Source organism: Euwallacea fornicatus, chromosome 18, assembly GCF_040115645.1.
Source record: "Euwallacea fornicatus isolate EFF26 chromosome 18, ASM4011564v1, whole genome shotgun sequence".
Classification (NCBI taxonomy): Eukaryota; Metazoa; Arthropoda; class Insecta; order Coleoptera; family Curculionidae; genus Euwallacea; species Euwallacea fornicatus.
In genome coordinates this window covers 690,254-716,535 of record NC_089558.1, presented here as the reverse complement: position 1 = coordinate 716,535, position 26,282 = coordinate 690,254, and the positions used below count along the sequence as shown (strand labels likewise).

Below are 26,282 nucleotides of genomic sequence, written 5' to 3'. Positions count from 1 at the left end.
AGAAACCTCACACATAATGACCTTCACATGAATCGATGATGTCCTATAGATCTATAATACATAACTATCCTTTGAGATTCCTCCTAAGAATCTAAGGGAACAAGAAGGCTTTAAAAATTGATTGTTAATGAAGTTGTTTTAAAAATAATGTCTTATAAATTGGGTTCAAAATTTTAGTGGAACAGAATATTTACATAATTTACATCTACTTGGAGTGACAAGAATATGAAAATCTCTTTTAATAATTTTGGCAGAGGTCAGCTGCTAATTTATTTACTTTGTCAATTGTTTTGTTTGGCTTGTGCATTTGGCTTGTCATCCTAGAGCGGATCGCAGCATTTTTATATTATCAAAATGTCTGAAAATCCCAATGAAAATTTAAGAGAAAACCCTGAAACCGTGTCTAAAATACACGGAAATACTGTAGAAGATGGCAATAGAGGGTAAGTGAACAATAGCGCTCAATACGGAGCCTATCACGGAAGAAATTGTGATAAATAACCTTGCATTCTGTGGTTATCCCCCAATTATATCTTCCCAAATCGATATTTTTCCCTTTACGTTGCTGATATTTTCTTCATACATTACATTATTACATTACATCTTCCTATATTTGTTATTTTGCAACAAACAACTTTGTCCCTCAGCTGAACAAAAATAAATCATTATGCTGTTTCTATATCTAATTAATTCTGAATCTTAGCTCTAAGAAACGCAATAAGTCCAAAAAAGGCAAACATGAAAAGGAAGCAGAAGCACTAGAAGTTGCTGCCAATATCTCCAACAATGTGGCAGTTTCATCCCTCTCAAATTCCATCAACACCATCTCGATAAATGAACTTAAGGCTGCTATGGAATTTTACACGTTATCTCAAAGACCAGCAAAAACTCCTGAGGAAGCCCTAAAGAAATCTTATCAATTCTGGAATACACAACCAGTTCCTAAAATGGGTATTATTTTGACTTTTCTTGATGTGAAGCGTGTTAGCGTTGTAGTTATAGATGAAAAAATCACTGATCAATCCACATTCATCAATGAGGCCATAGAATCTGACAAAGATGTAAATGAAATTCGAGCTGAGCCTTATTCACTGCCTGATGGGTTCAAGTGGGACACTTTGCATTTAGATGATCCTTTAATTTTGACTGAGTTATACACTCTTTTGAATGAGAATTATGTGGAGGATGATGATTCAATGTTTCGCTTTGACTATCAACCAGAGTTTTTAAAATGGTTTGTCTTTCTTAGTTTTTATTATTTGAAATTAATCTAAGAGTGTGTATAGGGCTTTGCAGCCACCAGGATGGAAAGAGGAGTGGCATTGTGGTGTCCGTGTGGAGAAAAGTGGAAGACTGGTTGGTTTTATTTCTGCCATTCCTGCTACGTTACATGTGTATAAAAAGTGAGTCTTTAGTTGTTCTTGGTTTTTGGATAAATGAGTGGTTTCAGAAAGCAAAAAATGGTGGAAATAAACTTCCTGTGTGTTCACAAAAAGTTACGTTCAAAAAGAATGGCACCAGTTTTAATTCGAGAGATTACCCGCCGAGTTAATTTAACTGGAATCTTTCAGGCTGTTTATACTGCAGGCATTGTGTTACCAAAGCCTGTATCTACTTGCACTTACTGGCATAGATCACTAAATCCCAAGAAACTAATAGAGGTTGTGTCAGACTTTTTGGCATAGTGGAAGATAAAGGGAGTGCTTTTTTAGGTTAAATTTTCACATCTTTCTCGCAAGATGACCATGCAGAGGACTTTAAAACTTTATAAGTTGCCAGATCAGCCGAGGACGCCCGGCTTTAGGAAAATGAACAAAGAGGATGTGGATCAAACACATGTTTTGTTAAATAAGGTAATTCAGCTGGTGATGGGTTTGATAGGAGAAAGTTTGGTTTCAGTTTTGAAACTACCCAGTAGTTGATGTTTTACAGTAATATTTCCTGCCTTTTTGGTCTTGACAGCATTAAATTTTACAGTATTTAAGTCTGTATGACTTAGCCCCACACTTTACCAAAGAAGAATTTTTGCACTGGTTTTTGCCACAACCCAACATAATCGACAGTTTTGTGGTTGAAACTAAGGGCAAAATTACCGACTTTGTTAGCTATTACACTTTGCCCAGTAGTGTGATGCACCACCCAGTCCATAAGACTCTTAAGGTACCTTTATATAGTAAAATTATATTTACATTATAGTTTAATTTCTTTTCTAGGCAGCTTATAGTTTCTACAATGTAAGCTCGCAAACGCCGTGGATTCCTTTAATGCAAGACGCGTTAATTTCGGCACGACAGCTCAATTTTGACGTTTTCAACGCCTTGGATCTAATGGAAAACAGTAAGTTCCTTGAAGAGCTGAAGTTTGGAATTGGGGATGGAAAGCTGCAATATTATTTGTACAATTGGAAGTGTCCTTCAATGGGACCTAGTCATGTCGGGCTGGTCTTGCAGTAAGACCGTATTGCGCCTTGACTTACGGTTTAGTAAATTATGGAAAATGTGATGAGTTGTCCACTGGAGGTGTAATGTATTTAATCCTGGAAGGGCTGCCCATAATTTAGTAATCAGTGAGTGGTAGATTTTAAGATTCCTTTTATTAAATGTTGAAGTAAGTGAAACAGTCGAATTATATTAGTCTACTTTGTATTATAATATTAGTTTCCTTGGAGTCTTGTATCGTTTCTGAACATTAGTATAACTTCTGTTATGGTAAGTTGCTTCAGTAAAAGCCACAGCTGCCCAGACTTAACCTAATTGAATTGCAACCCTTAAAGCCAGTTTCATACTAGGGGTCAAGCGACGCTCATTCTCAAGTGTGGTGGTCATTAGAATGCATTGCAGTTTGGTGCTCACTTTACTGTGTTCACGATGAATTGGTATAAAAGTACTAATTCACCTGAACCCCTAAAATGGAATTGGCTGCATAACAAATAATAAATAAATCAGTCTATTCTTTCACTTCACTCTCAGCATTAGAAGAAGTCCATGACAATCTTTCTTCATAGAACTTTATCACAATTTGAGGACACTTAACATTGGCCTGTTTGGCAGGGACTAAGTCAGCTTCATCGGTGCCCACCCATTTCATTAAGAACATCAAAGGACCTAAATAAAAATATACACATTCTTATATTTTTTTTATCAAGCAAAGGCCTTACCTGAACTATTTGTTGCCCCAATAATCTTCTCAGGCTGCAAACCTCTATCAAAACCATGTAATTTTTTATCATCTCCTTTCCCTTTTTTTACAACTTTTAGGTCTGTGGTAGGGGTGCCTGTGGCCTTTCGTTTCTTGTTTCTCTCTGCCTCCTTAGCAGCTCTATCTGCCTCAAAAGCCTTGATTAGACTGGGACAGTCTAGATTGCCTGTAAAAAGACGTTATTTGGGGTAAATAATGAAGTGATAATCATTTACTCTCCGGTTCCCAAGTGTTGTCCTTGTCATCATAACCAATCCATTTCAGTAAATATTCTTTTACCCCGTTTCTGATCCTGCTGTCTATAATCTTTTCAACAACGTATTCTTCCGGAGCTTCGTCAAGTTCTGGACTTGAAGGCTTCTTTGCGCTCATGGTAGAGTTTCGATTTAGTTCTTTAGTGTTCTGCTTTCAAAATATTGATAATTAAGAGGTTAGAATTAAAGTAGATTTGGGACTTTTAGGGCTGGAATTTTACAAACGGTGTCATTAAATAAATACTAATTCTAAAAATGATTTATTTCAGTTGAAGGCTGAACATTTGGAAAATGGGCACTGTTTTCAATATTCATTCGAGAAATGAGCATGAAAATTAGCGCCAAAAAAGTTAATCCAGCGAAAGTAACGAAAATTAATGAATCTTATATGGAACGAGTCTCCTTGTCTGTGTTATGTATTCATAACGGCCGAGAGAGGGACGGAGAGACACAAAACTCATACAGTTATGCTTTTTAAATTATGACTCTCTCTCTACTGGCATTGTTATAAAATGTAAAATCCATAACGATTCTATCGCCCATTGAGTAAAATTATCAAAAATTAAAATCTTTAAATCGTTTATCGGAATTGTAAATATATTTGACATTTTCTACATCACCTGAACCCTTTGCATTCTATTTTGACATTGTAGTATTTATTTGTGATGACTGTGACAAGTGACAGCAATTTTAACGAGTCACTCCGACATCTTGTTTTGTGATTTATGGACGTTGTTTTATTTTTGTAAAAAGTACTTGATAATTTTCAAATTTTATCTCATTGCCGCGAGTTTTATGCAAATATGACTTTCCACGGATGATAAGTACATTCCAGAGCCCCCCAGGAACCTGAGAACACCGTGTAAGTTGCTCAATAAACGGCCCAACTTTCACCCCACACATTGACATTTGTCTGGGATCCTTTTGAACAAAAATATGCCTCCGTCTGGTAAACATTTTTATCATTTCCAATTTTTGAATAGAGATAATGTTAATAACCTGCTGCAACATTAATATTTGATGCAGGCCTTGATCACGTGATAAAGGTTTACCTTAAAGCTATGTCCTTGTCCTAGAATCTCCTTTCAAAGCTGTTCCAAACAGTACTACCACTAATCATCCTTGTACCAATTTTGCAATTGCAACCCGCAATTAAAACCTTTTACTGTTAAAGAAAAGGTCTTATAAAGGTCTGGAAGTACTACTTTAGTTTTGTTAGCTTGACCTACATTAGGTATATTTTTAAAAAGGGGGCTTCGGTAGATTTGCAGTGAAGGAGACAAAGGCGAAATATGTATTGGCACTATTGCTTTTGATTTGGTGCCAAAATCAAATAATAAAGTGACATGCAGTATCCCAGAATTTTAATTAAGTTTCTTACATATTTCATTCACATTATTTGCCAATTTTTGATCATATTACGATGTAGGAAGAGACATCGTTAAGGGCGATTTAAAATTTAATATCTTTAGATTGTTGCAGATGTCTAATCTAGAGAACTTTTCGATGTATTGTGGACTTTAACCTGTGTCATTGACCATTAATATCATCTCTTTGTAATTTAGTATTTTAGGTTTAGATTGTGGTAAATAAACATCTCTATGATGTAGCTTTATTAAACTTAACTTAATACTTTGCCTAAAGTTACACATATTTGACAAGCAGTGATTTAGAGGTCAGATGCTAGTGCTAGTTTAGTCTTTGTTCAGGTTAAGGGGGGGACTTTATGGAAGAGAGAATAGGGCAGAAATTATAACATTTGCAATATACATTGTAACTTTAAGAAAGGTAACAGATACAAATTTGGTTAAATAGGATTAAAGTTACATAATCAAATGCCTATGGAAATAGAGTTTAAAAATTTCCACAATTTTTTTTGGTTTTTGAGATATTTTGAACAAATTAGATTTTTTGATATCACATTGTGATTTTTTTGACCTGATGTTTTGTAATTGTGGAACCATCATCAATATAATTTTTTTTTTATACGATCTGGATGTTCCAACATGATATTCTGAAAGTACTTTTTATTCCTAACTCAAAGATATAAAAATCCTCATAGTGGTCCTCCTTATCTCAAACACAGTGTACAGCTATATGAACAGTATACACTAAGTTGTAAGGGATCTTGATCACTTTCTCCAATGTGAAATTGGAGAAAGTTATAACATAATAACAATAATAATTGGATTAGTCTCATGTCATTTTCTTGTCAAGTTCATGCCTCAGTTGTGATTTTTACAATTATTTTTAGGAGGCTAAGAATACCACATTGATTCTTGTTGAGGAATTAATTCCAAAAAATTTTCTATTGAATGAAGTTGATTATTTACATCAAATGCTCATTTTATTCTAAAAGGCAAGTAACTACTCTTGTTCATAATGCAGCAAACCACATTGCTACAATAAGTGCATCACCAATCTATCAATAAAGTGTATGATTAAAAAAACAGTCAATGAGGTGCCTGAAACATACAGAACCACCCATTAAATGCATATCTAATGCCATTATAAAACCCATAAATATATATATTTTTAATTTCCTTCACAATATTATTATTTTCAGGCAAAATGGATAGTGTAGATCAGCCCAACTCCATATGTCACATTCAATCTATACACATGTACGCCTTGCAACCATCGGACCCCCAGAAATCGCCACCCTTTGCTCTTCTGGTGGGCGAAACCGTTCAGCATTTAGGGAGCTCTGTAGGTGGCCTTATTTGCGTCACCAATTACCGCCTATATATACAAAACGGGGAGAACCAGTACCACATCCCTTTGGGGGTTGTTGAGTTTGTTGAAATTAGGGAACTTTTTTACTTGCAACTGTTTTGTAAAGACGCCAGAACCTATAGGTAAACCTACAGAAAATTTTGTAGAAAACTAATTGAAAAGGATTCTGTGATATATAGGTGTACATTTGAGAATAATGAGAGTGCTTTGGATTGGTATGATAAAATTTCTAAGGCAGTGGAGCCTCCTCAACAAATAGATCAGTTGTTTGCGTTTTATCACTGCATTTGGGCGAAGGAAAGAGGAGGAGAAGAGGCGGCAATTAAGATTGCAAGGCAAAGGAGTTACACGTTTGGCAGGGACATGTTTGAAAATGAGGTCTGGATTTTTATAAAGCTTTACTTGCTTTAATTGTGCGAATTCTGATAAATCTACAGATGATTAGAATGCAGTTCCAAGGTGATTCCTGGAGGATCACAAAGGCAAACGAAAACTACAAAATATGTCCCACTTATCCACCGTATTTGCTAGTCCCTTCGTGTATTGACGATGATATGCTCGAGAGTGTGGCCAAATTTAGGAGCTCCCGACGAATTCCAGTTGCAGTTTGGAGGTGAGGTTATTATGTTGCTGAGACATATTTTATATAGTAAATAACGCTCATAGGCATATGAGAAATGGAGCTGTGATAGCGCGCTGCAGCCAACCTGAAGTGGGCTGGTTTGGATGGCGTTCCAGTTCAGATGAAGACTTGTTAAAGGCCATTTCTGAGGCCTGTAATTTTGACCGGAACTTGCGAGCAAACAGCAACAGCGATAAAGACTCGGTGTTGTCTCATTCGCCTGGTTCACTGCACTCCGAGGAATCGTTGCAGATAACCGGAGACGTGCTGCAACAAGAGAAGAAGGTCTGAGGATGAGTATTGAGATTGATGCCTGAAGTCAAACTATCGAAATTGCAGCTTTTGATTATGGATGCCAGGTCCTACACTACAGCAGTCGCAAACCGAGCCAGGGGTGGTGGCTGTGAATACATAGAGTATTATCCAAACTGCGAGATTCAATTTATGAATTTGGCGAATATTCATTCCATCCGCAAGAGCTTTCATGCCCTTAGACAATTGTGCATGACATCAGCTGATCAGCCCAAGTAAATTATATGTTGGAACATTGGGAGAATGTTACATTACGTTCTTTTGCAGTTGGTTTAGTCTTTTGGAGGGCACTCGCTGGCTTTTGAATATGTCAGGATTGTTGAAAGCAGCAGTTACATTGGCAAATGCAGTGGAAAGAGACGCCAGGCCTGCATTGGTGCATTGCTCTGATGGGTGGGATCGGACACCTCAGATTGTGGCTTTGGCAGAGTTGCTATTGGATCCGTATTATCGCACTATAGACGGTTTTAGGTAAATCAAAATATATAAGCTTCTTTTTCGCAATCTATTTGAGAAATTAGACTTCTCTGTCAAAACCTTTAAAACCAGTTAATTAAAGTCAAGAATGTGACTGATCTAAAACCTCAGAAAGTTTTTAACAGGATTTCTATAGGGTATTAATCGAACGAGAATGGTTGGCCTTCGGCCATAAATTTGCCGATCGATGCGGTCACTCGGGCGGCAGCGAAGATTTAAACGAACGCTGTCCAGTATTCCTACAGGTTTGCGTTTCCATTAGAACATGTGTTTCGATTTAATCACACATTAAATTGCAGTGGCTTGACTGCGTGCATCAACTCATGTCACAATTTCCCGTTTCCTTTGAATTCTCTCCGGGTTACTTGATCAAGCTAGTGCAACACACATACTCCAACTTGTACGGTACTTTCCTGTGCAACACCCAGAAACAACGGTCTAAAATCGTCCATGGAAAAACCTTTTCTGTGTGGGAGTTTTTGAGCACAGGCACGTTTAAGAACCACCTTTACGCCTCGGTTCAAAGTAGCAGCTCTGCAAGCAGGGTGCGTTAAGTTTATGGAAGATTTCGGCTTTTAAAGGGTTAATTTAGGTTCTCTGGCCCAAGACCAACGTCAGGGATTTGAGGCTCTGGTCCGAAGTGTACCTTGATTCTGTAGAAGTCAATTTCAACCCTGAGGAAGCTTGTCCGGGGCCACCTTCCTTTAACGGCCACCTGAATATGTCTAAAACGCGCTCCTACGGAGATTTGATTAATGCGGATGTTTGTCATTCGTTGTATGGGAGGAGGAACAGCGATCCTAGTATGAACAGGGAATTGTAAGTGTTTATAATTATCTTTAGGATAAAAATTGCAGGGATTATTTGCAGGAAATTGGTTCCTCATGAAGATTCAGATACTACAGTAGTGGTCAATGGGGGATCTAATATGGACTCAGTTTCTGACTTTCAGCCCAGCGACATGGAAGACAATGTAGAGTGTACGCAAGACTGTATCTATAACTCACACTCAAATCCGACGGCAAACCTCACTGATGACCAAATAGATGGTTTAGGTTTTGATGAGGATCATTTGCATTTGATTGGAGTTGCGTATACTAACGGGAACTCTAAAAACGAAGCTGAAAAGGCTCAGAAGCCTTTTTTAGCGGAAAATTGGAGTAGAATTATTTTGGGTCCGACAGGGGGCACTGAGGAGAGCGAAGCTGAGGGAATTAAGGCTGAAACCGTGGACGATTTATTAGTAAATAATAACAATTCGTCATTTAGTCGAAGGAATCTTGTTGATACCGGTGATAGTAATAATATTAGTGATACGCGGGACGTTGAGAGTGTCTTGTGCAAGGCTGGGGAGCAAGTGGGGAAGATCCTGGACTTGGAGAGGTCGGTGGAGACGAGCACGGAGACACTGGTGTCTGATCATCACATTCCTGGGTGAGTTGAGACGTTGTGTTGCCAGTGTAGTTGCGCTAGAATGTGTACTTTGCAGTTCCTCGCCCAAAGAGTACAACGGTTTTGAGAAAATTCGAAACCCAGTGGATACGATAGATGCGCCGGATAATTGCACTGTATGCGGACAAACTGAGAAGTTGTTCAATGGAAGAGACTGTAGGTAAGGTATATTCTCGTTTAAATGCGCACGTTCAATTTCGGTTACTCGGCATACAACTTAAAACTTGAAATAGCTTACCCTATGTCGACCGTTTTTCATTGTGCCATAGATACCTGTCAAATGCTCCAAACCACTCTAGCGAATGGCAAGGAGCGTACATGCACAACCACAATCGCAACCATCCAAACCGCCTCATCAACTGTCAGTTGGGCGAAGACGGTTTGGTAAACGTTAGATCACCGATTCACGAACGGTTAGATCAACTCACCGAAGAATTCAAAGTGAGTGAAATTTTATTCCAGATTAGTGATTTGGTAAAGTTTTCTGGATTGTTTCAGAGGAGGTTAGACCTTTTGGAGCGAGAGCTTCACGCCTCCAGACAGATTTTAATCAAACAGGCATGCCACCGGTGTCTGAACGGGGACAGTGAGAGACCCGACGACAGTGTAAGTACCTGCGCACCGACGCAAATTTGTTCGTAGGAAACCGAAGTAGAATACACTACATACGTTTTTTTGTTTAGTGTAGTACTTCTAATAGTACCTCGTCAAGCAGAAGCTCCTGTCGTTTAATTGTAACGCGACACTCAGAGGGCTCAGACAATTCCGTAAGGTCCCACGTTTTTGTGTGCGATTGTTGCTACTAACTCGCGTCTGTATTTTCATGCGGAATTAAAAAAATATTTATTTATTTCTGCTTGCTACGTGTCAGATTGTTCGAGAAGATATAAGTCTGTCTTTGATCTTTACAGAATTCAGTGGTTGAGTCCGTGAACAGCGCTGGGGAAGACCATGCATCTGCAGGTGAATCTCTTCGTTCCGATAAGTCATGGGTAAATGTTGAAGAGGGTGTAGTTGCCGAGTGTCAGGGTACCTTGTGGGTGCCCGACCACGCGGCGAGCAATTGTACCAATTGTGGCATCGAATTTTGGTTGGGTAGGAGGCGGCATCATTGCAGGTATTTATTACTATTAAAAAAGTGTTCGAAAATTATCAATATTGTGTACATTAGGAAATGTGGACGAGTATTTTGCGCCGATTGTTCAGAGCACGCAACTCCCGTCCCATCTGAGCAACTTTATAATCCGGTCCGCGTCTGCTCCACGTGCTATTGTGAGCTAAAACAAGACGATCAATCGACATCCACAGCGGAATTCACGGATTCCTTAAGCAGCCGATGTAGGAGGCCGTCGTCAGGTCCACAGGATTGTTCGCGCATCCATCATCCGATCGCTGCTTCCAGCAACTAAGCTCGCACCCTTCAGTACGCTGGACGAGCACTTGTGATTTTGTTATTTTTTAAATAGTGTTTATAACGAACGTATATTAGTTGGAGAATGTCTGAAACGCAGGGGTTTGCTGTTAAGGTCGGCGTGCGCAGAAATTTTGTAATAGTCCCAAATTTTAGGGAATTTGAAGCCTTAATCGGCAACCCCTTACTGGGTGGGTCATTTTTATGTCGTTTTTTCCATGTTCTTAAACCGACTAAACGACATTGAATGGATCCTTATATTGAGAAATGATTCACCCTACATGTATCGTACTACTATTTGTAATATTAAAATATTGATTGCAGTAAAATTAAAAAAAGTATATATTTAGAAAGAAATGTTTACTTTTATCGTTATTTTAAGTAAACTTTCATAGACACGTTAAAAATGTGTTTCAATGTTTATGCGCTCTAAAACGACATTTTAAGTATCACTTTTTAGTAGGGACTGTTTTGTATGGCTTATTTCCACCTCAACAATCACGTACTGCTATATTTTACTCAATGTATGGAAATTGCAGTTTAGCGTCTGCTTTACGTACAAGAATTTGTAATTTACATATAATTTTGATTTCCAAAACAGCGCAAAACTACACTTTTATTGCAGTGTGTAAAAAATATATTAAATGAACTAAATAAAAAGTAAAACAGTTAATGGGGGTTTCTCATTTTTTTTTTTTTTTTTACTTACAGTTAACAATGATTTTGGTGTTTCCAACAGAATCAATTAATATCGAATTGCTAGGAACTAAATATATCTCCTCGCATTTCTGTGTTCCTAATACGAAACATCGAATTTTAGTAAAATGCTCTTCCGTTTGTAGAGTATATCCGATAAACCAAGAACGGTCAGGAACTCAATATACCTCCTCGCATTTCTGCGTTTATACTACGAAACGTTGAATTTCAGTAAAATGTTCCGTATTTCGTGTACATATGAGAGCCCAAGAATTATCATGAGTTAAATATACCTTCTCGCATTTCTGCGTTTCCGACATAAAATGTCGAATTTAACAGCCAGATTGAATTTTTGGCTTTTCGCAAAAACAACAACAAAAAAATCACTTTTTAATAAAATAGATTTTATTTCTCCTATTAACATATTTATAAAAAATCTCCAAAATTGTATACATACTAGTAAAACAACTCACAATTTTTATTACAAGACAGAGGTACCTGGTAAACAAAGTCAGATTTATCTGAGCAGCTAATAAGAGTTTTGGGTTCATTATTAACTCTGAGGCCTTGGCAATTAGGAAAGCTTTAGTTCTCGAAAGCGAAAGCTCATATACATACATTTTGAAATAATAATAATAATAAAGATATATTTTGCAATGAAACTAATGTCGAAGTAACTCAATAAATTTTCAAAAAAAAGCGTCCATAATATTAATAAAAGTAATTAGGAATTCTCGAAAAAAATCCTACATATGACAAGCATAAATAAGGAAACTGCGTAGAATATAGTTTCGGTATCAAGTACTTCAATAATTATAAATATAAATACTCTTTTTAGAGATTCCTGTACATATGTGAAAAAAGGTGCAAAATTTATAAATTATAATTACAAAATATATACAAAACTTTATGCTTAAATTAAGTAAGAACTGAGATGTACTATTTGCCCATTTGCGGTTTCAGTTTCCACAACTTCGTTATGTTGTTACGTCAGGGTAGGGAGACTTGTGGAGAAATAAATAATGAATACATTCGAGTTGTGAGAAAATGAACCGCCAATAAGAGCCTGCTTAAAACATAAATGACCTATAAATAGATTGAGCGTTACTGATTCCTCGATGTACTATCAAAGCGTGTTGGGCGCTGGTGTTACGCAGCAATTTCACTGAAACGGAAATATAGTGATGAGCCATTATTAACACATAATAGAAAGATAAGCAAAATATATATGTGAGAAGGTTGCAGTTAGTTCTTAGCCGAAATGTAAGGTACTTAGTTCAGGTCCAAACTCACTCTTTGGTTAATTAAAACATGCGAAATTTTAAAGGTTACAGCAAGTTTCCTTTTGAGAGCTACCTGAACATCAGAAGAAAACCGAGGTGGTTGAGTAACCATATTCTTCCGAAGTGTCTAGTAATTTTTCGCTGCCATTGGCTTGGATAAAGATGGGAGTTTCCTCAATTTTTAAAGACTGTGAGCGTCTGGTTTAGGATTTGGTAAAGTCAATTAAGATTAAATGATATAAGACGCTTAAAATGTCTTAAAATCTTATTTAATTTCCCATCAGCCACGTCGGGACTTTTGTTGTGCTTACCTGGTTAATTCTCGCGCTGCAATCAGTCCGGTCCTGGAGCGCGACCTTTGTAACTGGGCTCTTCTTTCCGCTAAAATGTGAGAAAAACGTTGTCTTCAATTTAAATCCTGTAGTTATACAAAATGGAGTATATAATAAAGGTGTTACAAATGTACCTTTTTTTTATTTACACTTTAATCCTTGGACAACTTAAAATTAAGAAAAAGGCATTAGGACCGACGTGGAATATAAAATAAATAACTAATAATAATAATAATAATAAACTCACCCCCTGCAGGCCTAGTTCCTCTTTTTCTCTTGTGATTTTCAGCAAATGCGCTACCGTTCGATAATGCTGCCAATAAACTACAAACCAAAAACTTTTAACAAAACCAATTGCATGAACCCGAAAACTCACCTATCCATAACACCCTCTTGATTCTGCTTGGGGTTCATATCTATCAGTTTTCGCTTATTCCTCTCCTTCTCTTGCTCCTTTTTAACGTTTGCGAGTCGGGCTTTTTCTTTTTTCTCCTCAATCTCTCTTTGCTTTCTGTTGTCTTCTTTAGCTTGCTAAAAATAAATAACAACGATAATGAATGTGAAAAGTATTAAATTCTAATGTTGTTATTTTCCTAACAATATATTGTGATATCAGACAGCTTTGCTAAGAAAACTTACGATGAAACTGTCTTTAAATGTTTTGAGATCGGTGAAGAATTCCTCTAAAGTGTACTTTTGCTTATCAAAAGCGTAATACTCGGCCAAGTCTGAGTACAAAGACTCCATTTTCTTGAACATCTCCTGCATCACGTCGCACTGTTCCCGCGCCTCCTTCGAAAACTTTTCCATTACTTCCGCAAATTTATCCTCGTCGCTTTGCGGGACCTTATTATTCTCCAAGTCCGTTTTCAAGTTTCTTATATTACTGTCCATTTGCTTTAAAGTCTTTTGTAACGTCTCCAACGAGACTCTGCTAGCTCTAAAATCATCCACAAATTAAATAAAAATCGAGCCGGCAAATCGAAATGTACCGGTCAATGTGGGGCATCTCATCGTAAAAATTCATCAGATCTGGCCATTTGGTCTCCACAGTCTCTGCTATATAGTGCAGCAAAGTCTGTTTGTTCTCCGCGTCTTTAGTGCCTGTTAACTGCAAAAGAAAAGTCACCATTAAGCCCCATTTTAAGAAACTGAGTCACTGTCAAGACCTTGGTCAGGAAATTCATTTCAAAGGCGAAAACGCCGCCATTTTTGCTACCCGAGTTCATGTAGTTGCCCAACAGAAGGATCAATTCGAGAACTCTGGCAAACTTTTTGCTTTTCTTGACTTCCTCGCAAGCAGCCGTGGCCGAAACGATGTCCTAAAACCGCCGATACATCACACGATCGATGGCCAAGTTTAAAGGTACTAACCGGCTTTGTGTCGCTGACCATCTCGTCATAGCGGTGCTTAAAACTAAGTGACCTTAACCTAGGTAACAGTCTTTTAACCTCGGACATTTTGATGCAAAACTGTTCGGCCTCTGGCAGATCTTTGTACTTGTCTTTGTACTCTCTGAGCTGGTTAAGCTTGTCCGCAGGCGGTAAGTACTGGAAAATGCACATAAATCGACTATTTATTTTTATTATTATTATGCGGATACCTGGATTAACTGTTCTATCGTGTTTTCAGAAAGTACTTTATTGTCACATCTGAGCACAGCCTTTTGGATGTCGTCGTACGGAATATGTTTAAGACTACCATTCAATAAAATTAGGATGTTTTGAGCAACTTTCTCCTCTAATACCATAAGTTTCTTTACTTTCTTCAAAGTGCCGCAATTGCTAGTCCTGTAGGAACTCGACGAATCACATAATTTACCACCTGCAGTAATGAGAGCACTTACCTGTCGGCCGCGTCGTCCCCTGTGGTGATTTTAGCCGGTTTCGAGGAGAATTTCTTGGCCAAACCCTCCAGGACATCTGGTTCGGCCAAATCTTCCTCTTTGACCTTCACCCAAAAAGATTTTTCTGATAGATGTTGTGGGATAATCTAGAAGAAGGTTGCAAACGATAATTAAACACGAATATCCCAAAGAATGGCACGAGACTAGTCGCATGCTCAAATTGTGCGAAAGCGTGCAAGAGATCCAACAAATCTTGTTACTTACAGCCTTCCAGTTCGCCTTCTTCAATGGAGTCTTCAAGTCCCACTTCTTCTTCGGTTTAAGCCCGTGCGGAAGTATGTCCGGTCTGGCCATTCCACCTGGCGGAACCATACCGAAAGGTGGCGGCAACGGGCCTCCAAAACCTGGCGGTGGCGGTGGCCGAGGACCACCCAGACCCGGTGGCGGTGGAGGTGGGGGAGGACGGCCACCTAAAAAAAAAACTCGATTCATTCCTGCGTCGTCTGTGACTTTTACTCCTGCAATCGTTGCCAACATCAACGAAGTGGGAACCGTAGCAATGATGCGGTTAAATTGGTGGTAGGCCATTTTGTGCGCTTTTTCCCTGCATTTGCATATCAAAGTTAAACACAGATGTTCATAACTCCTCAACATAGTTATTTCCTAGAGCGCAACTTTCGCTAAGCATTGCTCTCAATTTCAAACTTCTAAATCAGGTTTATTCGTGCGATTCTATATCTTACAGGGTTTACAACTTCAGTTTCCAATTACGTTTCAAGCAGACGATATATAGCGAAGCGTTGACTGGATTTCGGTCCGAAATAAGATAATGCAAAAACGTTAAGACCTCGTTGGAAAAGTGTGAGAAAAAATGAACAAAATTGCTCTTAACGTCGTTCTAACCTCGACGGTCCGACCTCTCGTACTTTGTACGTTACTGACAGCTTCAATCCGGTCTGTCGACCAAGGGCAACAAGAAATACTTAAACAATAAATGCGAACATCTTTGAGATTCAACAACCTCTGCTAGTGATATTATAGTTTTTTTCTTGAACAGTTTACCTGGCATTGGAGGTGGCGGAGGTCCTCCGAATCCGGGCATCGGAGGCGGTGGAGGACCGCCCACTCCTGGCATGGGCGGGGGTGGTGGTCCACAGGTTCCGGGCATAGGGGGCGGTGGAGGAGCTCCTGTTCCTGGCGGTTTGAAAGGAGAAGGGCCACCCCCTGCCCCTGGAAATGGGGGCGGAGGCGGTGGCGCTGGTCCATTTTGCCCGGAAATAATATTTTCTAGCTTCTCAAAGAGTGTGGTTAAAAAAAAAAATTCGAAAAAGAGGGAGATTTTACCAGCTTGGGGTCCACTCTGCCTTCGGCCACCGCCGCTTGAAACTTGGACAACTTCGCCTCAGCCTCCACTTTCGCAACCAGGGCCTCGTCTAGATGTTTCTGCAATTCCTGGACTTTTCCGGTATCCGTCGAAGCAGGCCTCTCTTTTAATTCGTCCAACAACGACTGCAAATCTATTTCTATGTGGTTTTTCTTGAAATCGGGATCTAGGCCGGACTTGTGCAAAACGATCTGCGATACCACTTCCTCGATTATTTTAAAGTACGCTGGCCTGCAATCACGAAACGTGATATGCCATAAAATGCAATCTTTTCGGATGGTCTGCACCTGACATTAATATCGTCCCTGATGAAAAGTAGATGTTGGAGCAGACTTAAGAAGTAGGGCTCGCAAGGCGACTCTAGGGTGACGTTCTTCAACACCTCGAAACAGTCTTGGATATCGTCCATGTCGATTCGCACTTTGTCGAATCGCTCGTGCAGCTCGTCCGCATCGGCATCTTTTTGGTTCTCAAATATGGTAAACTGCCTTTGGATAGTGGGATTGGTTTCGTTCTTTAATTCGGCTGAAGAAATGCAAAAATCGTACAACAGTAAGTACTAACCAAAGCAATACAAACCTAATTTATCGTAAAGGCCATTTCTTACTATTTCGTTCCTTAAATGCATACGAAACTCGAAATCGCCCGTCTCGGATAGTAATGCGTTTATGAACTGCAGACACATGCTCTGAAAAATTGAGAAAATCGTGGTACTGAAGTAGCAAAATGCTTAGCAAGAAAATTGTCCTATAGCCAAAATGACCGTAACTAGTCAGTTTGGTTACAGAACTGGTTAATAACGACGTAGGTCCCACTGCTGATCAGGCATGCGATATACATTACTCAAAATAATTTAAGGAATAACTCAACTTTTGGCTATAATCTTTATATGCGACATTAGTTCACATTAAATTTCTTCATTACCTCGCGTTACCATCACGAGAATTACTAGCAACCTCTTGACATCCTCAGAATCACCCTATTTGTGGTGTTTTGCGGTAAAAGTTGCCACTGCTCCGTGAAGATGTTGTGAAGAACCCAACTACCATGCTCGCGTACCAAGAGCGTATGGGATTCCATTCACTGCATATCCCATACGTACTCCACGGTATTCCAATCGAGAATTCAATTGTTGTCTTTGAACCAGCGCATAGTAGTTTGACTAACTTGTGAACGAACGATGCTCTGCATGTAGAGCGGTTCTAGTTCAGTGGCATATTCAAAAGGAAAGGCAACAAGTTCGAGCACGTGGTCTTGGTACTGTGCTTGGTAATGCAGAATGATGCCATTCCACACCGCCGTGGAATCTCATGCATAATTATGGATTTTCTCTAAAGATCGCTCTCCTTCCAACCGTCTCGTTTCACGACAAACCCGTAGCTTTCAGGTATATATTAGGTAGAAATGTGTTTGCGAGGCACAGGACAAATGAAGCATCTAGATAATTCAACATCAGCTGAACGTTTATTTTCCACTTGCTGCCATGGTCGACCTTAAGAAGTCTGCCGCGGTCGGCAAAATTTTTAATCACTGTCTCACTACCTCCAAAAAAACCACATGACACAAAAGTCTGCTGTTCAACCTCGTCCCTCATATGACCGGTATTAACTACGATTACACAACTAAATACCCTGCACGACGCTATCAATTGCGGTTCCAAACGATGAAACTCTGCACAATATGGTGAATCAGCTATGTTCAGCGCTAAGAAATCCTGCACAATATGGTGAATCAGCTATGTTCAGCGCTATGACATTTTGTAAGCCATTTACTTCTCTCATTTCGGAGTATTATCATATTACGTGTCGTAATATCTTTTCAGCGTTCAAAACCATTAATTGAACCCATACGAAAAAGGTCCTTGGACAGAAAAGTAATAATTTTTGCGTGTGTGTCCCGCTGACGTAAGGGCCTCTGTAGCAAGTCGGGTTCCGTGTGCAAAATATCTAATCCCGGTCCCTCTAACTCCAAAAAAACCGCCAACCAGTACTATCAGCAGGATTTCACTTAAAAACTGCGATCTGTGCGCCCTTGGGCTGGAAAGCAGATTTTTCCAAACATCACATAGATCCTTTATTGCCAGTGCCGGATCTCAGAGTTTGGCCCGGAGTAAAACAACTTTAAATACCTGAGGTGCTACTGTTGTTTCTCACTTCAGTTTAATAAATCGCGTAAATTCCAATAGTACTTAAACTATCACAGGTGCGCACGCGGCGAAAATACGGGCTACGTCGTTTATACAAACATTTGTGGATTTTTCGCGCAGAACCACCTTTAAAAATCTGGTACGACCCCCATTTTCGAAAACTCTAAGGAGCCGCTTTCGATAAACTGTGAAACTTTAAATGTAACTTAAAGCATTGCAGAGTCGTACTGTTCTATATTTTTACTTTTTCCTGCCTCTGTAGTTACCGTGTTTGGTGTTTGGCTCTAAAGGCAAATTTAAGACAACGGCCCGCTCCTACGTCACTTTTTGACCTCAAAGGCGGCAGTGTAACAATGAAATATTAACGTACACGTTGTGATTATTCCTGCACTCATCGTTGCAATACAGCAGCACAAACATTGAAGCCGAGAACGCAACATTCTCAAACGAAAAACCGGTCGATTTTCTCGATTTTATACCTGCAGTCGTGATAAAATATCAGCAAATTGTTCCTCACCGTGACACGCATAATCTTCTTCTTGGTCCACTTGGACAGCTTGGAAAACCCCTTTTTTCCCATCTTCGTCGTACGCTCACTGAATTCTCCACAACAAAAAAATAAATAATAAATAATTTAAAAACTAGAAGCCCACTAACGGCTGCTGCTACTCTGGCTCGTAACGACCGTCCGTTCACATAAAAAAAGAACGTTGTTCACTGTTAGTTTAGTCATATTCACTGTGTTTGTCTCCCAACCATCCAACCTCACCTTATCGCTTCGAAATTACACTTCCAAAAACATTTTTAAATTTGAAAGCAGCCTCAATGCCCGTTATCGAAATACTGCCCGTTTCGGTTATCTTCGACTGTGAGTAAATAACTTAAATACGTTTGTTTTTGCTTTATTATCAGCCGGGTGTTTACTATTACTTACAACTTTTTTTGCAGAAATTGATGGAGATATTCAATCAGAAATATGCAAGAAGTTTCGACGGTCTTTTCTTACCTGTAAATCCGCATTATTACTCTTAACAATCCCATTGACTATAGGCAGAAATCTCTCCCTATTCTGCTTCTCGGCCACCTTTGTGATCGCCAGCAATACCTTACTAGCGCCGTTCTGAGGGTCCTCCTCTGGCAGCTCAATGAGACACATAGGGGCCAGAATCTGTTAAAATCCAGTTGAACCGAATCAAAACTGACGCAGGAACATTGTTACCTTAAGGGCCTGGATCATGACGTTAGGTTTTTCGTGGTTTAGACACTTGGCCACCGTAATGTGTCCATTATTGTTGGAAAAGAAAAGCTTGATGCCCGTAGTGTTGTTCATGTATTTTTCCAGACATCGCAGGCACTCGTATTGGAGGTTGTCGTTGCTGGAAATGAGGATTTTATGACCATTAAAACTCCAAGATGTTCTGCGAAAGTCTGAATTCCTGATAGATTAGACAAAATTTTGTTTAAAACAGTGTATTTTCCGCGGTATAAATTCAAATTTTCTTTAGCCCTCTCTGAACGTAACAAGAACCCTTCTTTCAAATACTAAAAAAAAACGAGGAAATTGATGACAACGATCTGCTGAAATTTCGCACAATCCGACAACGTTGGGCCGGATTAAGGGTTATCTTTAAGCTACACTCTGCAATAGTAATTTTGGAACAAAGGAAAGGTGCAATGTTGCCATGCATTGCAGTTTAAGTAAAATTTCAACAATAATTCTGGCACTTCCATCACCGGACGAGGCAATTCGTATTTTTGTGACGTCAATTAAACGCTAAGCTAAGTCCGTATGTGCGACACCAAATTCAGTGATTTTCTCTCTTAAACGTCCATTCAACTTATTTCGCACTGAAATTAGCTTAGCGCGAGATTTTTGGACCCAAAACATGCGAAACTCAACAAACCGAGCCATAAACGCCCCCATAAAATGTTGAGTAAACTTGTAGTTGCCCTGAAATACACGCCAATTTAGGAATTTCTCTCACCTCTTCAATCCGACATCCAAAACCTTCAAAACAAGTTGTATTCCTTGGCTACCGAACTTCTCCACCCAACTCAAGGGGTTGTTCGCCAAAGCCACCCTTAAGCTCTCCGTGCAGTTGAGCAGTTTAGTCAAATTTTCCCCTCCACTCCGTAAGTGCGTTTCTAAGTAACTCAAATAGTCTTCTGGATCGTTAAATCTGTTACCTAAACATCAAGAGCACTTTTCGTACTAAAAAAGCCTCGAACTAGATGATAAGATTGGCATAATTGTTTACTTTTAAGGAGGAAACTAGGACTTGCCCTCGATGGAGACACTTGAGGAAAACACTTACCGGACTCGGTTTTGTTCTTGTTCTGCATAACTAGCATGTACTTTTTCTGTTCCAGGGGGACGCTAAGAAGAGGTTTCTTCTTGTCATCGTTTAGATTCATGTCGCTCTGAACAGGATCGAACAAATAATGATAAGAATTTAAACTGGAGGTAATACAGATGGTTTACCAATAGTTCCTCATACTTGGCGTTAATGTCTTTCTCCGACATCGAAGCCAATTTCTTGGAGTAGTCTTCATCCATCTGACCCAAGTCGTTTTCGGCCCCGGGTCCGATGTGGGACATGGGCCTCGGTCCTGCGGGCCTCTTTCCGGTGCCGGTTTTGAACCATGATTCCAACTAACGTTTAAAAAAGGAAATTGCCCTGAATATCAGTGAATTAAATCCGAGCACATAAGTTCTATTACTCGCCTTTTTTAAGTCTTACGGAGGTAATAAAAGTAACAGGACTTCGCTTGCAATTATAGTTTTAGCAATTCGGCAATATTTTTTCATGATAAGAATCCATGCGTGTCTAATGCAGTTGCACACCCGTGGCGGAAAATTGGGGAAGTTGTTTGTTTCAAGTCAAGAAATCGCCCACCCAGAACAACCAAAACCACTACCATTCTTTCGTCATCTGAAGCGAAAATCGTACCTCTAACCCAGTTAAATTCTGCAAAAACGGCTGTGCCGTTGCAGTTAACATTATTTTTGTCTTAACGCCGTCCGAAAAAAACAACTTAACGCCCTATCTGTAATGATAATATACAAAAATCATTGAGCAAGAGTTAAATCATCCGATAATGGCGGAGTGGTTTTCCTGCTCACTTCAAGGCTGCTAGGTAATTAGGTGATAAAAAAACTAGTCGGCAAAATCATGAGGAGACATTCCAGATTCCCGTTTCAATTACGTTGTGGTTTTCTAATGAATGCGAGAGATAATTGCAACAACAATTTATTAATAAAACAGCTATTTCTAGTAAGAATGGGGACGCAAATGCCCTCGCAAGAATGTTATTCGACTTATTGAAAAACTACGTTCATTATGGCGTATGGTAAAACGTCATAAGCCTAGCAATCACAAGGAACGATTTCGCAAAACTGTCCCTCCCGGCTCTTTATTTAGGAAATTTGTTCAGTTTCCATGCGGAACCCCCAGTATATCGAGAGATGCTCAATTAAAAAAAAATAAATAAATAATAATAATAAACATCTCTAACTTTGCTTATACCCCAGCGGCCATATTTTTGTGACTTAGGTTCCTGTATGCCTCACTTGCATGAATTTTGTTACAGAACACCACATACTTTTATCCTTTTCTAACACGCATCTGTAAGCCAACAGAGGCGCGAAATGTAATTTGACAGTTTGGACTACTCTGGTATTGGCCGATAGTGAAATTTTCAAAAATATACGTCCGTGCCCAGGTTGATTCGCTTATTTATTTCCTTTTAAGCTTCCGAATTTGACATTTCAACGCGGTGCGGTCGGTCCTAATTGAAGGAAAAACGTGTTTTGAAAAATTCAAACCGATTCTTCATTGCTCGCCGCAATAAAAAGTGAACGAGCGTCAACCTTAATGTCAACAATGTAAAATAAAAATATCGTTCTAATCCCCATACTGCTCGTCCGTTGAGAATTCGCCGCCCCAGTGTTTGGCATTAGACCGATTTGTAAGTGCGTTTCATGGTACTTCCAAGTTTAATCGGCAGGTTTCGATGATGCAAATGGTTTCTTCTGTCGATGACCCATTCGACCCACCAGATACGGAAATATTCGTTTTCTTTTCCGAAAATTCCTTGAGAACACAGAGTAAAGAATAACCCGATGGTTGTTTATAACCGATTCGTGTGTCCAAGATGATAGATAAGTCTTAGAGAAACCATCCAAGGGGACACTAAAACCAATTTGCCTTGAACTATATGGCCTTCTGAACCTTGAAAGATGCTACTTTAACATCCTTACACAATCCTTGACATCATTGGCATAAACAAACCAATAATCAGGTCCTTTATATGGCACTTCTTTTTCATTATTTCAGCTACAATAACAGGGAAAAAGTGATGAGTATAATTTCCTTTGCAGTGCAGTTCTCAATAACAATTTGCACATAATACTGCAACGAAACGGTTTTAATTGGGTCAAGAGGGCAACATAAAAACGTGATAAAAATACGAGAAAATTGGGGTTAAAAACTGTCTTATCACTTTAATAATGAGTGTTAGATAAAAGGGAAAATACCTACATATCCGTACATTCTTAACTAAAAAGACTAATCCGCAGACACATATCACACCATAGATCACAGCACAAGTCTACTTACATCACTGAAAGTGAACATTTAAGGGTCACAATATATCACAGCGGATACTTTGAGATTATATTTAATAACTTGTTATGGTCTTTAACTTTAACATAAAAATAACTCAATGACCACAGAGTTTCTGGGTGCCAATCCAAACGCGACATAATTTATTCTAATATACTCGCATCTGTTTTTAAGTCGCATTCGATCGACTATTTTTGAATTTCCTTAGAAATGACAATATTGGCGTGAATTTCTACCTGAATAAAAATAAAATGACTACCAGAAAAATAGGAAAAATCTCATCGGCTGTGATATATTGTGGGGACAGGACGATGATAACGCGAGAAATTCATGCACCGGGAGACTATCACATTTCAGTGAAAACACGATGTAAATAACTGTTCAACAATGTGATTTACATGTAAGTCACGCCGAAACTGTGATTAAACTAACTAAACAATCAAGAGCTTTCGAACCCCAACAACATTAATGAAACGAGGACCGAGGTGTAGACGAACCAACAACAAACGCTTAAAAGCAATGGCAATTGATGAAAGAGCAATACCGTGGTTTCCGTGGTGCCGGCGCGATGTTATGTCTAAATCCGCCATTGTGTCAAGAACAAGGCCGGTGTACTCTTTAAGATTTTATTTTTCCCTGATATATGTAGATACACAGTCAATACAATTTGATATAGATTTAGATAGCGCTAAGCCTTACATTTTCCTCAATCATCTTTCAACATTATAGTATGACATCCGATGTTTCTCAAGGTCAAACGTTGAAATATGGAAACGATGCCTTTACATATTATTTCGACGTTTAATGTAAATTTAACCACTACATCCAGAGTTGCCATGGTTTTTTGTTTTTTTTTTCATGTCTATACACATTTGTAAATTTTCAATTGTGACTACAATGCGTTTCGCACTTATTTCGAAATGGACGCAACCACACCTGCTCATAAACGAAGTAAACCGTAACTACCTAAATGTGGCAACACTGCGCTTTAAATTTTGCAGTAGTTTAAGCTAGGTCGCGCGTTACCAAGTTGATTAGAATCAACTGCTTCTCCCTCTTGAACCTCGTCGAAGACAATGTTTAATAAAATAGCGGGAGGTTGGCAATGATGTCATCAACCATGTGGTCTATCTATAGTACCCAGCAATTCGTTATTTTCTACTAAAGGAGCAGGTCAACTGGTTCTTGGGATGATGCAGTCATACGTCTCAATGTCACCCGATTCGAAGGAGATGAACTGATCTTTAGTTTTGCTCTTGCATAGGCAAAATTTTTTCATTTCTATTGGGAAAATTACCCAATCTGGTACCATTTCGTTTTAGCGGTTGTTGACGCATTTCCGTGAAATTCGTTGACTAATTATTAATAATTGTTAAGTCGATTGATCTGATAAATCAATAATTACTTCTATTTACGTTTACAAAAATCTCTCCTTAAACCAACGCCCAACACCATAGTTTGGAGAGGATGGTGTGGTTACATGGGGCTGACATCATCTTATGTAAATTCATCTAAACACTATTGAAGTTCGAACTGAAATAATTCCATAAATTCTAGTTTATAGCGAATTTATGCCAACTATTCGATTACACAATCATAACAGTATTTACCCAGGCATTTACAAATGACTTATTTATTCAAAAATACGCCACTACTTGGCCACTTACACCGATTTGTGTTTTTGGTCTCTTTTTCCTAAACGACAAACTGCCTAAAGATGGTTTTTTCTTCGCTCCGCCATTACTTTTCGCTTCCATAGTTAAAAGTACAATTTCATAGGTACGCACCAAACGTTGAACGTTCTAATCTTCACTTATTACACACACTAAATGTGTGTGTCACAGGCAATAATTTTTAACAAAGATGTCAGAGTGATTTTAATGCAAATAGCAGATAAAAGAAAAGATAAGCTTAAAAACATCTTGAAATTAAAAGATAAGGGAGTGTTGCCTTTATGAAGTTATGAACACACTATTCCTCATAATGAGCTTAATTTGGGCATGGCAAAGTAAGTTCTTTCAGTGGCGGTGTTGTTGAATTAAGTAAATATTGAAAATTGAACAAAGTAATTTACAGATAAATCAGTCAAGTGTGTAGGTGGTGGTTATTAATAAAGCTTTTGTAATTTTTGAAGAAGGACTGGACCACTCAGTGATTCACAATCATTTTAAATAAACATATAATTAATTCTGATTCACCATAATGCTCTCTAAGCTAGATTTAAATAATTTTCTTTGCAAGAGTTACTTACAAAACTTCCAGATTTTGCTTTTTCATGCCGGGATGACATAGTGTAGATTGCCTCATAAAACACCAAGGAATCTACAGCTAAATCTGCAAGTAGAAAAAATTTGCTTTATTTCAAAATAATATCACATTGGTACATACAAAATTCTATTTGTTGCAACTAAAACCCTTACTCATTTCAATGAAGAGATATAGGCCTAGGTAACTGCAAATTTGCCAGTTTTCAAATTGTAAAATATTTTCTACCTTTAATGATACTCAAATAAATGTAGTATTATCTGCTAGAGAAAGAAACAAGTATGGGCACAGTCCAGAGTTCACCATAAGTCACTAGCAACTAGTGAAAACTAAATTTCAAGAATTCAGTGTCCATTGCTCAGTTAATGGGAATTGTGAAATGATCCTACATAATTTGAAATATAATATTTATGGAAATCTCTGAACATAGTTACTTTGCTCACTTTTCATTTCGCAGTTACAAACGTTTGCAATAGCAAAATGATAATGGGCTCGAAAGAAAACATTTTTTTCAGCTTAAAGTTTAAAGAAATCTTGTTCCACTTTTTAAAATAATTGCTAAAAGGCAATGTTCATAGGTCAAACAAACGGTATTTTTTAATTACATAACTATAACGCCAGTTTAGAATATTTCCTTCACTTCCTGTATGTCCTAGATAACAGTTAAAGTCACCCTTAAAGTCAATTAAGTAAATAGGTTATAATTAAAAACCTACCTTGGAATATCTGTATTTGCTTTCAATGAATAAAACGGTCTGCTGCAAATCAGGTAACGTGCCCTCACAGGAAAACTACACAAGAAAACCGAAACCACTTGTTGTCTGTTGATAAATAGAACCAGTAGCTTGAAAAATGCGAAATCCGATGCACTAAAACTTATTTTAATTCGCGTCTCGCCCTCCTTCGAGGAGAATTTGTAATCACACGTTGAGGCAGGAAAGTAGTTAAATCTTTTTCCGCAAATAATTCATCGATATAAAGCGTAAATCGCGTTATAACAATAAATAATGCAATAATTTAATTATTTAAAAGAAAAAAATGTTTGAAAAACGTCACAAATTTTGACAATCGATAGAATGAAACATAAACCACGTGAAGTTAGTAGCATTTGAAGAAAGGGGAATAGATGTTTTCGAATCGAGCTCCACCCAAAGAGATGTGACATACGATGAAACGTCAGGTCGACAATGAAGAAAAATGTTAATAGTGAATTATCATGAAATAATGATTTATTAATTAAAG

At 38.5% G+C, this 26,282-nt stretch overlaps 4 protein-coding genes across 16 annotated transcripts; 2 read left to right on the top strand and 2 right to left on the bottom strand.

The window, feature by feature from the left end:
- Positions 1 to 290: 290 nt before the first annotated feature.
- On the top strand, positions 291 to 2,667 carry Nmt (N-myristoyl transferase). The gene is made up of 8 exons (XM_066293078.1): positions 291 to 443; positions 704 to 951; positions 1,003 to 1,234; positions 1,287 to 1,403; positions 1,451 to 1,661; positions 1,713 to 1,853; positions 1,978 to 2,160; positions 2,214 to 2,667. Exons 1-8 carry the CDS (start codon positions 355 to 357, stop codon positions 2,451 to 2,453), a joined length of 1,461 nt encoding a protein of 486 aa, XP_066149175.1. The 5' UTR covers positions 291 to 354; the 3' UTR covers positions 2,454 to 2,667.
- On the bottom strand, positions 2,572 to 3,915 carry LOC136345075 (chromobox protein homolog 1-like). Of its 2 annotated transcripts, none has more exons than XM_066293080.1 (4): positions 3,414 to 3,915; positions 3,158 to 3,364; positions 2,959 to 3,104; positions 2,572 to 2,903 (listed from the first exon to the last, which is right to left on the bottom strand). In XM_066293080.1, the coding sequence occupies exons 1-4, from the start codon at positions 3,568 to 3,570 to the stop codon at positions 2,892 to 2,894; spliced, it is 522 nt and encodes a 173-aa protein (XP_066149177.1). In that variant the 5' UTR covers positions 3,571 to 3,915; the 3' UTR covers positions 2,572 to 2,891. The 2 variants fall into 2 exon arrangements, with proteins under 2 accessions (XP_066149177.1, XP_066149179.1); XM_066293082.1 differs by having other exon boundaries at positions 2,964 to 3,104.
- A 219-nt stretch (positions 3,916 to 4,134) lies between these two features.
- Positions 4,135 to 11,135, top strand: LOC136345070 (myotubularin-related protein 4). 5 transcript variants are annotated; one of them, XM_066293069.1, is made up of 17 exons: positions 4,135 to 4,314; positions 6,019 to 6,310; positions 6,368 to 6,566; positions 6,626 to 6,801; positions 6,855 to 7,095; positions 7,150 to 7,337; positions 7,390 to 7,593; positions 7,736 to 7,844; positions 7,899 to 8,144; positions 8,192 to 8,418; positions 8,470 to 9,033; positions 9,089 to 9,211; positions 9,321 to 9,492; positions 9,550 to 9,657; positions 9,735 to 9,818; positions 9,963 to 10,168; positions 10,223 to 11,135. In XM_066293069.1, exons 2-17 carry the CDS (start codon positions 6,024 to 6,026, stop codon positions 10,458 to 10,460), a joined length of 3,372 nt encoding a protein of 1,123 aa, XP_066149166.1. In that variant the 5' UTR covers positions 4,135 to 4,314; positions 6,019 to 6,023; the 3' UTR covers positions 10,461 to 11,135. The 5 variants fall into 5 exon arrangements, with proteins under 5 accessions (XP_066149166.1, XP_066149165.1, XP_066149168.1 ...); XM_066293068.1 differs by lacking the exon at positions 4,135 to 4,314 and adding an exon at positions 4,374 to 4,401; XM_066293070.1 differs by lacking the exon at positions 4,135 to 4,314 and adding an exon at positions 5,222 to 5,240.
- Positions 11,136 to 11,541: 406 nt separating this feature from the next.
- On the bottom strand, positions 11,542 to 26,069 carry dia (diaphanous related formin 1). 8 transcript variants are annotated; one of them, XM_066292600.1, is made up of 23 exons: positions 25,757 to 26,069; positions 25,027 to 25,109; positions 20,633 to 20,803; positions 20,466 to 20,571; positions 20,136 to 20,337; positions 19,370 to 19,526; positions 19,157 to 19,318; positions 16,584 to 16,692; positions 16,292 to 16,529; positions 15,965 to 16,235; positions 15,683 to 15,911; positions 14,885 to 15,090; positions 14,621 to 14,766; positions 14,378 to 14,564; positions 14,148 to 14,324; positions 13,943 to 14,095; positions 13,766 to 13,884; positions 13,413 to 13,713; positions 13,150 to 13,304; positions 13,021 to 13,097; positions 12,753 to 12,822; positions 12,515 to 12,639; positions 11,542 to 12,323 (listed from the first exon to the last, which is right to left on the bottom strand). In XM_066292600.1, exons 2-22 carry the CDS (start codon positions 25,063 to 25,065, stop codon positions 12,522 to 12,524), a joined length of 3,393 nt encoding a protein of 1,130 aa, XP_066148697.1. In that variant the 5' UTR covers positions 25,066 to 25,109; positions 25,757 to 26,069; the 3' UTR covers positions 11,542 to 12,323; positions 12,515 to 12,521. The 8 variants fall into 8 exon arrangements, with proteins under 8 accessions (XP_066148697.1, XP_066148700.1, XP_066148703.1 ...); XM_066292603.1 differs by lacking the exons at positions 25,027 to 25,109; positions 25,757 to 26,069 and adding exons at positions 22,692 to 22,773; positions 23,035 to 23,275; XM_066292606.1 differs by lacking the exons at positions 25,027 to 25,109; positions 25,757 to 26,069 and adding exons at positions 22,702 to 22,773; positions 23,035 to 23,274.
- Between the last annotated feature and the right edge of the window lie 213 nt (positions 26,070 to 26,282).

Coding starts and splice junctions, on each gene's coding strand:
- dia (XM_066292599.1), bottom strand. CDS start 24,532: ATGGAAGCGAAAAGTAATGGCGGAGCGAAGAAAAAACCATCTTTAGGC. Junction 14,565..14,620: donor GGGGACGACGCGGCCGACAG/GTAAGTGCTCTC, acceptor GAGTTCCTACAG/GACTAGCAATTGCGGCACTT. Junction 13,885..13,942: donor AAATGAATTTCCTGACCAAG/GTCTTGACAGTG, acceptor TTTCTTTTGCAG/TTAACAGGCACTAAAGACGC.
- LOC136345070 (XM_066293068.1), top strand. Junction 6,567..6,625: donor GGGACATGTTTGAAAATGAG/GTCTGGATTTTT, acceptor ATAAATCTACAG/ATGATTAGAATGCAGTTCCA. Junction 6,802..6,854: donor ATTCCAGTTGCAGTTTGGAG/GTGAGGTTATTA, acceptor TAACGCTCATAG/GCATATGAGAAATGGAGCTG.
- LOC136345075 (XM_066293080.1), bottom strand. CDS start 3,570: ATGAGCGCAAAGAAGCCTTCAAGTCCAGAACTTGACGAAGCTCCGGAA. Junction 3,365..3,413: donor CAACACTTGGGAACCGGAGA/GTAAATGATTAT, acceptor GTCTTTTTACAG/GCAATCTAGACTGTCCCAGT. Junction 3,105..3,157: donor TGGGGCAACAAATAGTTCAG/GTAAGGCCTTTG, acceptor ATTTTTATTTAG/GTCCTTTGATGTTCTTAATG.
- Nmt (XM_066293078.1), top strand. CDS start 355: ATGTCTGAAAATCCCAATGAAAATTTAAGAGAAAACCCTGAAACCGTG. Junction 952..1,002: donor ACAACCAGTTCCTAAAATGG/GTATTATTTTGA, acceptor TTGTAGTTATAG/ATGAAAAAATCACTGATCAA. Junction 2,161..2,213: donor CAGTCCATAAGACTCTTAAG/GTACCTTTATAT, acceptor TTTCTTTTCTAG/GCAGCTTATAGTTTCTACAA.